The sequence below is a fragment of the Artibeus jamaicensis genome, unplaced genomic scaffold, assembly GCF_021234435.1.
Source record: "Artibeus jamaicensis isolate MK-2021 breed Jamaican fruit bat unplaced genomic scaffold, CSHL_Jam_final contig_1998, whole genome shotgun sequence".
NCBI lineage: Eukaryota > Metazoa > Chordata > Mammalia > Chiroptera > Phyllostomidae > Artibeus > Artibeus jamaicensis.
Window position 1 is genome coordinate 1,427,231 of NW_026521407.1, and position 13,310 is coordinate 1,440,540.

Below are 13,310 nucleotides of genomic sequence, written 5' to 3' on the forward strand. Positions count from 1 at the left end.
GATGCCATTGGCACCAACAAGAAGTGGTCCATGGTCCACTCCAACCACCAAAACGTCAATCCCTTGAAAAACGTCGATTCCCTTGTAATGTCGTTCACAATTTATAGCTTGGAGCACCTTTTCTTGCAAAATGGAAGAAGACTTTAATCAGGAGTTAGTGCTGTCATACTGATAAACAACTGTTCCTATCACAGGCCTGGGACCCATGAATGAGCTGAGTGCAGCCTGGGAACTCCCAGGCTCCCTGCGTGAGCACTTCCAGGGGGGCCCTGGGAAATGCAACTCCTGAGGACTCTGGTTTGACTTTACCCAGCATGCTCCCCGTACTGAGGATGCAGAGAATGTGGAGAAACAAACAAACAAAACAAAAACCAAAATGTGCCAGCCTGGTGTACTGGCCCTCTTGGCAGGGAACCTGGTAAAGGACTGGGTGGCAAGGTGAAGAGGGGGAACGTGAGTTGTCAGAGAAATATACTCAGCCTTTTTCTCTCCAAGAGCACAGCTCAAGAAAGAATGGGCTAGAAAGGCAGAGGGCTGCAGGTCGAATTCACGAAAGCCTAGATGCCAGCTTCGGCGAACACCAGGGATGACTGCGTTCTAAGACAAGTAAGCCTCCCCTAAGCAGAGCCCCACACCACGGCTCACCAAGGCAAACGGGCTCAGGCGTTTGGTCCCAGAAAGTTCTCCGGGGTTCTCCCTCACCTATTGAGGAAGGAGAAGGCAGCTTTGGGCAATGGCCAGCAGACTTGGGAGTTTTCCCACACCTCTGGCCGTGCTCTGGTTGGCCAACGACACAGGACACAGGGGTTCCCCAGTGCCCAGGAGTGGGTCACCTGACCCTAGGGGGTGTGGTGTGAGGAGTCATATGAAATGGGGGGAAGGGACCAGAAAACACACACGAGATAACATGAAGTAATTCTAAACATTTTTATTTCAAATCTCTTTTCCCTCCTCCCCAAAAAGACATGAGTCAGTACAGCGATCATAAAAAGGAGGTACAAACACAAGGGCCAAAGGTCTCCTGCACGGACACTTACAAAAACCGGGAACGGCACGTGGGTTCCAAACAGGACCTGCGGCAGCTACGAGCGCCCCTTTGTACGAGTCAAACATGCCTATTAATACAGTATGTACAGACACCCCGCTCTGGAGCTAATCTACAGGGACATCCCAACACCACCCCGCTAGCCCCAGAAAAATACCAAAACACACCCAAAGTGCATTTGTTTTGTTTATATCAAAACATCTTTCCCCACCCCACCCTCAGGCCCTCCCGCCCCATTTAAGATTGGCCTGCAAGTCTATTTTAACCATTTAGTAATTTCTTATAGTTTATGAAAATAAATTATACAGTAACTATTTTAATAAATTAAGCACAAAAAGGGAGGGGAAAGGAGGAAAACTAAATGGGAAGATAAAAGCCAGGCCACGCTTTGGCTCGGAGGGGGGTGGGGCGGGGGGGGCCTGAGGACAGAAGTGGTTGCCGGGGTGTGGCTCCCCTCTGGGCAACCACTCGAGCCCAGAACGACACCCCTCTTGTGTTTCTTCAAAACAACCAAGAAATGTACAGCAGCGGCTGTGCCATGGGCAGCACCGGCGGGGGCGCTCCAGTGCCCAGCCTGCCCACGGTGGCGCCAGGTTATGCTTGGCCCTTGGAAGAGGTTCTGGGCCCCACTGCGAGGGGCAGGTCCCTGTTCGAGGGAGCACCAGGGACAGTCAGACCAGCCTTCCCACTCCACCTGAGCTGTGCAGGGGGCTTAGGACGCAGTTCTGAGCAGAGCTGTGCGGTTTGTAACCATCCTGGGTTCCAGTCAAGAGTGTCCTGAGCTCGCCTTGCACTCTGTCACCAGGAGCAACTACGATCGCAGTCCAGCTGCAACCAGACCTTTGTGTCTTCCCACCGTGGCTGGCTGCTGGTCGCCTGCCCCTCAGTGCCTCTTGGCATGGTGGGAGGAACGGTTCAGGTACCCTCTAAGTGAGATGGGGTGGGTGTGAAGGCAGGTCACAGACTCAGCATGCAGGACTGGCTCTCCAGGAGGTAGACGGGACTGCGAAGGGATGGGAGAAGGGGCAGCAAGGACAGGAAGGGAAGCAGGAAGAAACTGGACAGCACCTACCGGGAAGGTCAGGAAGGGGTGAAAAGGGCAAAGACAACGTGAATCTGCATGTAAAGAAAGATCTTTCCCTGGCAGATCAGAGCCAATATTTGCAATACAATGGATTATTCTACTTTCCTTTCTAACTGCAGCACCCAAGGGGGTCCCGGTGTCTCTGCCTCCGCGGCCCAGCCCACCGCACTCCTCCCAGGCTTTGCTCTGCACCCCCTCCAGGCCTCCCGTCCTCCTGTGCTGAGCTGGAAGGCTCCAACGCCAAAACAGGACGGACATGGAGACGGCGGACTTGACTTTGCCTTCTTGAGCTTTGTGGCCCAATAATCCCATCGAGATCATGGGGGGAAGGGGGGTCACACTTTTATTTTTTTTCTTTTTCTTTTTTAATAAAAAAGGTTTTACTCCCCAGGAGTAAATAAATCATTTCGAACTACTGATAAACACTGCTGCAGTGAAAAGAAAGATGGCTACATGTATGCAATAGCACAAAGTCAGTGTGAGAACAGCTGTGTTGACAATTAAGAGATAAAAATCATTTACCCGTCCCCCCTTCCCGCAGACACAACCGAGAGGATTCCCATAGGGAAAATGTCTAACTCACAGCTCCTCCGGTAGGGACAGGGGGCGTGTCGTTCTTCTAAAAGTGGAAAACGAATGGCAAGCATCACCCAGCGGAGATGCTCTCAACACCCCAACCGGCGGCAGGACTTGTGCACACGAAGACGCGCACACAACTCCCGCCTGCCCTCCAGCAGCCGTGGGGCTCTATCCCGGTGGCCAGGCCTCCGACCTACCTCAGGGCTCATGGCCACAGGAGAAGCAGCAGGGCCAGACACGTGGAACCTACGGTGGAAGTCCCTCCCATCCCCATGCCCTGCTGGGCCCTGAGGGCTCCTAGCAGGCCTTGCTTTTCTTGGGGCTCTGGTGAGGCCTGAATGGGCCAGGCCCCAGGGCATCCAGCTGCACTCCGGTCTCTCACACCCAGATCTGGGACCACTAACCACCCTCCCTGTTCCCCAGTTTCTTCTTGGGTGTGCACTGTAGGGGGCTTGCAGCTATCTCAACATCATTTCCAACTTTAATAAGGGGCCTGCATAACCAGCTACGTGAAAAGAGGAAAGGAGGCGGAGGCATATCGACTGGGTGGAAACGCCCCCCTCCGGGCACACCAGTCTTCACGGAGGCTGATGGCTGCAGGCCGCGGCTCGCATTCCAGTGAGTGTGCATTCCCTACAACGAGGCACAGGCTGTCCACAGGGCCAAGGTCGTCGCCAACGGTCCTGAACTCCCAGCTGTCACCCACTTACCCAGTCCCTACACCAAAGCTCCTCCCCTCCTTACCCCTGTGCTCCTACACAAGTTTCAAGTCATGGCCAGTTGTAGCAGTAGTTGTCACCAGCTCACAGTGGTTCACAGCGTCCTGAGGGAAGTTACAGCAGATTGACTGCAACCAAGTGAGGGCCACACAGGCAAGGACGAAGGGCACTGACTTCATTTGCCCACAGCTCAGAAATCAGTGAGGGGTGAGGACCCCTTCCAGTGTGTGACTTTAAAACACAATCCAAAAGGAGTAAGTACCCTACGCAGACTGCATCCAACGAGCACAGCGCAGAACTGGCCACGGAGAGGGTGGGCCCAGCCAGGAGAGACGAAGGGCAGTGCTGACCACAGGCCAGCTGCTCTTGCTGCGTTCCTCCTGCGACCAGGCCGGCACCTCCGCCCTGCCCCTTCCCCCACACCTCCCGAGGGGCCTGCCTCCCCCTGCACAACTCTGTCCTGCAGCCCGTGCTGCTGAGGAAAAAACCGGGATGCAGTCTGGGCTAGGACGGAAGCACAGAGGGCACAGACGCAGGCAGCCACCACCACTCCCAGGAAACGCAAGGACAGGGGTGCGGCTGGGCCACCTCAGTGGGTTTGGGTTAGTACCTGAGTGTAGGATTTTCCCCAAGGAAACCTGGTACCACAGGGGCCCAGGGGCTCTGCCTCACTCACCCAGGCTGCACTGAGAGCAGTGAGGTCCTTGGCCACGGGCAGAACCAAGCTGACTTTTGGCTTCGGACCATTTTGCCATAAGCCCTCAGCATTCAGATGTGCCCAGTGACTAAGAAGTTTCAGTCTAGGCCACCCCACTGAAAACGGACTCTTAAGTGCTTCTGCTCTAACTCGGGGCGTGCACTTTAAGTATATACTGTGCAGACTCCTGCTTCCAAGGTTCCAGTTCATGTGTTTCTCAACTCATGGTCCTGCCCCCGCCTACAGCCCAAAGCCTCATGGCCTCAGAGCTTCCCTGCACCACCCTGATTGCGCCCACTCTGCATCTGTGCACAGACAGCCCAGCTCTCTGCCACACCGAGTCGTTCTCTGGTTGCTTCACGTGTGGCGGTCACCTCAAAGCTTCTGAAGGCCGGATGCCGTGTCCTCTGCTTCTAGTGTTCCCCACAGTACCTACCCCAGAGGCAGGCAAACACACACACATTAAAAAAACTATTTTTTAAATTATGAGTGGCAAAAATGGTTAAAGAATAAAAGTGCCAGGTAGTTGCACATCAGCCACTCAAGGATCCCAATGGATTCCAGGCTTTGGGCTCTACCATGGCAGGGTGGGGTGGGGGCGGCGCTTTCTGCGAGGTGGCGAGTTAGTCCACACCCTCAAGAGGCAAGACTCACAGGTTAAGCCAATCTCCGGGATCAAAATCTGAAACAGCTGTCATTCCATGGAAGCCAAAGACAGAAGAGGTGCCTCCTGACAAATCAGAGGTGGACTGTGTTTATGGCTTACAGCTCACGTGTAGACCACCTGTTCAGAGGCAAGTGACAACACCAGTTCCTCCCTGTTCAGCTACAAGGAGGAAGACTGGCCGCGCCGCGCCGGTCGTGAGGCAGAAGGCAAGGCCTCCTGATGAGGCAGTCCTGTACATTTACAGGACACCGAGGCCTCCCCCAGACCATCGGGAGGCCGCAAGCCTGACAGCATTACTTATCTTACGAGACGAGGCAGACAGACACAGGGGAAGAGGCAGTCTAGTGGGACACTTACTGCAAAAGAGTAATAAAGACCAAACAGCTCAATTTTCACATCTTAATAGCAAACCCTTCCCTAGAGTAATTCTACAGAAAAGCAAACTCATAACCTTGTATGAGTTGACGATGGCCTGCTTCAGAAAACATTAAAGACCATGGAGAAGCACTGGGGCTTTTCTTCCTCCTTCTCACTTCCAGCTGCAAGACAGGCAACGCTGAAACCAGCTCCTGACACAGGAAAACGTCTGGGCTGCCAGGAAGAACACGGGAAAATTAAGAAGCCCTTGCTGGCTGCCCGTCCAGCAGTGGGGTGACAGCGGCACACACAGAAGGAGAAGTGACACCCTCCTCTGCTCTGCTCTAAGGACACCCCACAAAGGTGGGGACGCCAGACAGCTCTCTCGGAGGGGCACAACCACACAGCTGCGTCTCGCACCTTCCGCCCACTCCCTTGCCCCAGCCCACAGACACTGGAGGTAAGCAGCACTGACTCCTAAGTCACAGGCACGCTGCGCCGTTAGAATCAGGGGACACGCTCCGTTGACTTCGCCAAGCCCACAACGGGAGCGCCACTGCTCAGGTGACAAGAAAAACTGCCGCCCTGACAGCTGGCGGAAGCGACGGGAACAACGCTGCCACGACCAAAGCAAACGGACAGTCACCCTGGGTAACGGGTAGAGGGTGGGGGAAGAACGGGACTAAAATGAGGTCACGGAGCTTAAAAATTAAATAAAACGAACTAAGTCCAGCTTCTGTGAGAGGTGATTCTGAAATCAGATTCCTGTCTTAAAAGGAAAGGATGCGAGGGGGCACTGCTTCCCCTGGCAGAGGCCATCTGCCAGTCTTTGTCCAGTAACCTGCGGCCGCCCACTCCTTTCCCTGCTGCTCCCACGGAAGCTACCCGTGCTCAGAGAGAAGCAGATTCTCATCCCTCAGACACTTCTCACTTGATTTGCACTTCTGACTCCTTCCCTTCCCTTCTTCAAGGTCAACGGTGAAACCTGCACCCTGCCTTCGGCACCAGCTGCTAGACGGCTGCAGGACTGGTGACGTCCCACCCGCGCCCCCACCCCTGGCCCACCACCTCCTTTGGACCTGCTCGCCCTTCGCACCACTTCCAACCCAGTGGGCATAAACCCCAGCTGCCTTTGTGAGTTTTCCACACCGAGAAACGTAAATATCCGAAACAAAACTTGTGAAAAGGGAACAGTGTTGAGACTTCTTCCAGTTTTCCGGGAGCTCGCCCAGTTCCCGGACACCAGAGGTGCCGGGTGGGAAAGGTGGGGCCCTGCTCGGAGAGGACGGTCGTGTGCTTCTTCCCAGCCCGGGGTGGCCAGGGGAACCCAAGTCTTTGCGCAGAGGGTCCCAACCCTTCCCATTTCCTCTTGTTTTTTCTCACTCCTCTTTTCATGGTACCTTCATCTGGTTCTTTGAAATCGGAGCTTGGCAACCAAATGCCTAGGGGAAAGAAATTAGAGTGGCTCAACAGAGTGGAACGAAACAGCGTGAAAGAACAGCCTCGCCTCTAGGGTGTGGCTCCAAAGCAGAACTGGAGTCTGGCCAGCCAATCACTTCCACAAACACTGTGGCAGCGGCCTCTGTCAGGAGGCCTGAGCAGCCTCGAACCTGGATGCCGAAAAGAGGTTCTGAAATAACTACACCCTGCCACACTGCCTAACTCCTCTTTCCATTTCCCTTACCCCTTAACTCTCCACCCATTCTCCCCGCCCCACTTCTCCCCGAGGCCCACCTGCTCTAGGGATTAAAAAAGGAGCCGAGGCCTGGAGTGACGCCTTGAGAACATGGTTAGAGGAGCCGCAGGCCTCTGCAGCTGCTGGCTATTGAAGAGGGTTGATATGTCACCACCTGTGCATGGAGGCCTGTGCAGCTTCTACCTTCTGATTGTGCTGTTACACCCCAAACACCCTGGCATGAAATTCCTTAGGTAACAGACCAAGTGGTCCACTCAGAACTCCCAAATTAAAATCTTCTGACCAACAAGAAGTCATAATGACCAAATTTTACCCTTGAGAAGTGTTACTGCCCTTTCCCAACAGGCCCGAGGGTCTACACCAGGAGCAAGTGTGAGCACAGCAGGATGCTCCTCCTTTGACACAGGCTACAAGGCCAGCGCCACAGTAAGAAGAGACCCTGGGAGTTCGGTCGGGTCCTTTGCCAACACGGGGCTAAGCCCAGCCTATCCCTGACCGCATCATGCTCTTTCCCACCGAGGGGCCCTTTACCCAGAATGCTCTGTTCCCAGGCCCTTTCATGGCAGACTCCTGGATCTGCAGTCGGCTGCACTGTCACCACCCACACGGGAGCCTTCCCTGGTCATCTAAACTTGAGTGGCACCCTGATCACTAAGCTTCACTTAGTTTTACTTTCCTCATGACGCGAACAGGCGACTGAAACTAACTGACGCCCTGTTCATGTGTCTGCCACCTGTCCCTCCCAGTGAGAACGGCGGCTCGGTGGGACCGCGGCCTCTGACGACCTGCTCAGCCCTCTGTTCCCAGTTCAAGCCGATGCTCTACACATAGACACTATCTGCCGAATGAACTTAAAAATGGCAAACTCACCAATTCCTGTGGCAAACCCATTCCGCTTTCGGCCCTCTCTGTTGGAAAGGTTTTACTTCTGCTGAACTAAAATCTAAATCCTTACAACTCACACCCACTGTGGGCCCTGTCCCGCCCCCCAGACCACACAGAATTGTTCACACTCTTCCTTAGAAAACCCATCACCTCCGTCTCCGAGCCATCGAGCCTCTCCCACCCTGACCTCCCTGCTCACGTCCATCATTTACTCCCACATGAAGAAGTCTGGAACCCTCCACCATCCCGGGGGGTCTTTCTGTGAACGTGCTCCTGACCACGTGCGCCATCCCCAGCCCCCCAGGGCGTGGCACTCCGACCGAAGGGCCCTATTACTCCTCAAGGGTGCGGTCAGGCAGGTGGGCCTCCTGCGTCCTCTTCTTCCTTCCCACCCTCATCTCAGCCACAAAGCCACCAAGCAGAGAAATGCTACTAAACATTCAGGCTTTTAGATGTTTTAGGAGACATTTCTGAGGACATACAATTTGCATATAATTGAACATCTTAGATATTATACATTCCACCCAGGATCCTTTAAGTCAAAACTCCACAGCCTTCCAGAGTTACCATTTGCTGGTCTCTCCTTTTCATCCCTTCTCCCCTGGTTAACCCTCACTAGCGCGCTCCCCTCCTGCACCCTCTCCCAACCCAACGCAGGGCCGAAGGCTTCCAGAGTTGGGGGAGACACACAGCAGGTTCACCTTAGCCGTGGCTCAGGGACACCCATGGGACACAGACACCAACTGTCACTGTCATTGCGGAGAGAGCAGAGAGGGTGCAGTTACTGAAGCCTCTCTAAGGTGGCTGCACTTGTGATTTTTCCCCCTTTGTTTTTTATGGGGATTGGGACTAGGGCACAGAGGTTAGAAGGGAAGTATTCAGGGCTTAGCCAGGAAACTGCACAGAGGAAAGCTGGGGGTGGGCGCCACCGCACCCACGCACTGGAATGGGAGGCGTGCACATCAACCCGCACTCCCACAGTCACTACTCCGCGGCAGCTTTGCTCCCTACTCACCTCTACTGTTCAGTGTTCACATTAATGAAATTTAAAAGACTAATTAAAACCCATCTGCACAAATCAGTATTCCACAAGCTTTTATGGGAAGATAAATAAATAGACTCAGTGTGGCAACAGGAGGATAGCCTCCTAGATAAACGAACTCCTTAGTTAATTCACTTATTCTACTGAACGAATGACTTCAGAGTGGCCCGAATGGGACTCTAAAGGGAAGGGAGAGCTGTTTCCGCACCCCCCCCATTCCAAGCCGTGGGGCACAGTGGAGCCCTCACTCAAGTGCCTGCCTATTACAGTCAAGGCATGTCTGTGCTTCCTTTGGTGAAGTCTCCTTCCACTCTGGTTCCTAGCTTTGCGTGTCACTTGTGCGGTGTCAGGGGGATCGGCCAGAGTGGGAGCAGGCTGCACACTTCGCTACTGTATGTGGGTGTCGTCCTCCTCCGTCATGTTGAGTGGCTGGCCTGCACGTGGCTTGACAAATATTCTTTAAGTCTCCCTCGTCTCTCTGCTCTTCTCCAATGGGGGTGCCCCTTGGGGACCCCATTATCAGATGTGGTAACTATGGGCAGATGCTTGGGTCAGGGGCATACACACGGGGTGGCAGGGGTGGGGGGGACAAGGCCCATGCACGATGACAACTGCCCAGGAAGAGGCGTGGCTGAACGGAGAGGCGGAAAGTGCATACCCTCGGTGGTGACCAGCAGGGGCCCCTCGCTACGTGGACGGTTCCACCTCTTGCTTCTGTTTGGAAATGAGCTGCGCTTCCTTTAGGGACAGGTACACCTCTTCCTGAGGATCATAGTAGTAGAACTTTCGAATATAGGAGATCAGAGGCCTGTAAAAAACGCAAGAGGGATACACACACAGTGTCATTTACAAAGACCATGAAAGACCATCTTTGTTCAATCTTCTTCCTTCCTCTCAACCCCTGTGACTGAGACTACACCAAAGACTCTGCTACCCTAACAGAATCCCCATTTTCTCACTTGTTACATAGTCTGTCTCCTCCCCTCCATCCTTCGCAGAGACTGCAGAAGGGAGGCTCACACACACACACCTTCTTTCCTTCTGGCTGCAATGTGACAGCTGTAGAGTCAGGTGCCAAGACACAGGAGAAGGGAAAGGAGGATGCCTGTGAACACCGCCAGGCTCTGCCTGTGCAACCGGCTTGCCAGCCTCACTGACATCTGTAACCAACCCTCCTGCCGGCCCCCACCTTCGAGACCGCATCGTACTTAGGCAGTGGGAGATCCGGGATGTGATCTATCCGGACGAGCTGTCGGATTCGGAATCTGCAAAGGTGCTGGAGGGATTTGACGTTGCTGAATCGGGACACTGGATAGAGCAGCTGGACTGGAGTTGGTGGCAGTCCTTCGAGAATGGAAACCAAGAGAAACATTCAGAGGGAACAATGTAACTAACTACAGTTTCCCTTAGGAAGAGAGTCCAGGCAAAGGAAATGGGCTTCTTTACAGTTCATCCACGTGTTCTGTGCAAACGCTTTCTTCCCCGAAGGACCGCTGACTTCCACCTGCAGGTGCAGCACGGCCACATTTCACTTTAGAGAAATCTATTCTTCCCGGCCAAGGGCCTCCCTGGCTTCAAGTTTTTTTAAAGATTTCATTCATTCATCCATCCATCCATTTATTTATTTATTTATTTTCGGAAAGAGGTAGAGAGAGAGAGAAAGACGGGGAAAGAAACATCAATGTGTGTGAGAAACATCAGTCAGCTGCTTCCTGCACACCCCCACAGGTCTGCAACCCAGGCATGCGCCCTGATTGGGAGTCGAACCGGCAACGTTGTCAGGTTTGAGGGAGGACGCCCGAGCCACTGAGACACACCCGTCAGGGCCTAACATCATTCTTAACAGCTGAGAACCTTGCGATTCAGAACAGTCCAAAGAGAAATGCCAAGCTACAGACTTTGCTGGGAGCCAAGTGGCCAATCCCAGGCCTGAGGCTCTCAGGGAAGGGTAAGAACAGAAGGCATCCCTGCTGGGAATGGGAGCACCTGTTCGGCACACATAGAAGGATCCTGAAGGGGAAGCCTCGGGCAGGCTGCTCGGAGGGGTTCCCGCCGACTTGCAACTGAGAGGCTGGTATAAGGAGAAGGTAACAGCTGGGATCCGAGTTTCCAGGCCTATCACTCCTGTCATTTACTTCAAGCCAGGGCCAGCAGGTTTAGCCACTTCTTATTTCTCACCCCCAACCACCCTTCCTGCTTCTGAAATTTTAGACTGGGTGCAGGAACAGAGAAGAGGATAATGCTATTGAAAGCAAAGCAACTACAGCAGCTTGGGCGAGCCGGAATGAGTGCTGCTCGGTGCACGAGAGCCTGCGGACTGATGCCGGCCCTGCCCAGTGGGAGCCCCACGCCCCGATGCTTCATCGGTATCAGCAGCAGGCTCTGGGCTGGGAAATTCCAACCCCTGCAGAACGGCAGGGACCCTGACACAGGTTCAAAGGAACAAAGGGCACCCTGGTTTCAACACACAAAGGGGCTACGGGAAGTAAATAAGCAAACTGCCCTTGGAAAAAATCTGAGTTGCAAAATCTTTGAAAAATTTTTTCCTCAGCCATTGTCCTAGCAAAAGAAATCCTGCAGACACAATTTGTTGGAAAATAAAATAGCTACTATTTTGTAAGTTTAATGTCAAAGTTTTAAATTTTTGTTTCAAGGCATGAGAGGAAACAAATAAGAGCTTGCAGAGTGCCTCCCAGAGCCTTTACATGATGGTTGACAACTATCTAAAAAAAAAAAACAAACCAAAATACATATTGTACTGTTCCTAAGCAAACAGGCTTACCTTGAAAACATTTAATTCATTTAGTCTTTGAATCTATACTTTTGAGACAAATATCACCCCATTTCACAGAGGCAGAAACTGAGGCCCACTTGGCTCAGAGAACATGCTCACGGCACAGACCCAGCGAGGCTGCCCTGCCTCCAACACCCGCTGTCTGAGGGAGAGTCCGGCCCAGGGAATGGCCCTCGGGTCCAAATGGCCGGCCTCTCCCGCCCTCTGGTCCTCTCCTGCCCTTCCAAGCCAAAGGCTTGTGTTTGCAGTGCTGCAGCCCCACTCCACCCATGTGATCAGCCCTCTCCTCACACATCATTTAAAAAACAAGAATTCAAATATGGATTTCTCTTTTAAATATTTAAACTGCCCTGGCTGGTGTGTCTCAGTGGATTGAGCGAGGGCCCGTGAACCAAAGTGCAGTGTACGGAACCGGTCTCTCTGGCAACGGCATATGTGGCTCAGCCCTGCATCGGAAACCCGACAGGAGCGAAGTGGCGGGCAGGAGCCTGACCCTCGGACCGGTTTCCCCGTGGGAACCAGGCCCAGGAAACGCATCCAGACTGTCTGGCTTGCTCTTGCTAAAACTCCCTCGCCCTGGCCTGAAACAGTGGATGTTTATTGTCTGTCTTCAAGGTAATTTCCAAAGCTGTATAAACTTTCCCAAGGACGGAGCGTAATCGGCTCGCCACCTTTCCCTTCTGCGTTTATTTTCGTTTCCTTGCTTGTGCCTAAAATGTAGACAACAACATTCATTTATTATCATGTAATAGATAATAAATCCTTCTTTGATGTAAGACCCGAGAGACGCAATAAAAGCCTGTCCAGGCAAGGCTGGGGGCGCTCTCCCCTGGAGAGAAGCAGCTGCAGGACTCTCGCCGTGAGACAGTACCTGCACCATCCCCTTTCCTCCACAGGACGCTGTAGTCTGTGTGCATTTGTTCTCGTCTTCAGTCACAAACTACGGGACTCTTTAGGATACAGCTGCAACACTAAAGGGTCACCGGTTCATTGCCTGGGTTGAGGGCCAGGTCCCCAGTAGGGGGTGTGCAAGAGGCAACCACACATTGATGTTTCTCTCCCTCTCTTTCTCCTTCCCTTCTCTCTGAAAATAAATAAAATCTAAATATATATATATGTGTATGTGTGTGTATATATATATATATACACACAAAATTTCATCATATACTTCAAAAATATATATATATATATTTTTAAACTCAAGTGGCTTTAAAAGTTATTTTGGGTTCAAATGCCTCTTTGAATTTCCCCTTTCTCTCATATGTTCTAAAAATATTCTTTAGTGAGTTAACCTAGGCCAACAGAAAGCTTTTGGGGATTGGTTGTAATATTGTTAAATTCAACATGATGCTTCAGAGTTGAAAGTAATTTATGAATCTAATTATTTATTCTCAAAGATTCAGTACTATAGGACTTGTGCCTAAAAAAAATCAGAATAAGCAGCATACAATTATCTGATTATTTGCCTACCTGAATTTTAATGACTACACATTCTTGCCTCTTTTACTGTGTTACTTTCAGCCTTAGGTACACAAATAGCAATTCAAAACCTGTTAACTCTCTGATGTTCCCTGGTGTCAGCCTGACCATTCACTGTTTGCCCCCTAACACAGCGAATGACTGGAGCTCTCCATCCACAGCCTGTTAACCGAAGGGGTGAAAATGGAAATAAAGCCAAGGTTAGACACCAGCATAGCTAAAAGGGAAAGGACAAGGTGAACAGGGATCATCGGGAACTTTCCTCT

The 13,310-nt window shown here is 52.4% G+C and overlaps 1 protein-coding gene across 4 annotated transcripts in view; it reads right to left on the minus strand.

The window, feature by feature from the left end:
* Nucleotides 1-913: 913 nt before the first annotated feature.
* Nucleotides 914-13,310, minus strand: part of SOCS7 (suppressor of cytokine signaling 7) — a 34,946-nt gene continuing 22,549 nt past the window's right edge. For all 4 annotated transcript variants that reach the window (XM_037149880.2, XM_037149878.2, XM_053656069.1 and 1 more), the window contains 3 exons: nucleotides 9,980-10,115; nucleotides 9,430-9,579; nucleotides 914-6,590 (listed from right to left, as the gene is read on the minus strand). In XM_037149880.2, coding sequence (XP_037005775.2) covers nucleotides 9,459-9,579; nucleotides 9,980-10,115 — 257 coding nt within the window. In that variant the 3' untranslated portion in view covers nucleotides 914-6,590; nucleotides 9,430-9,458. The remainder of the gene's footprint in view (nucleotides 6,591-9,429; nucleotides 9,580-9,979; nucleotides 10,116-13,310) is intronic.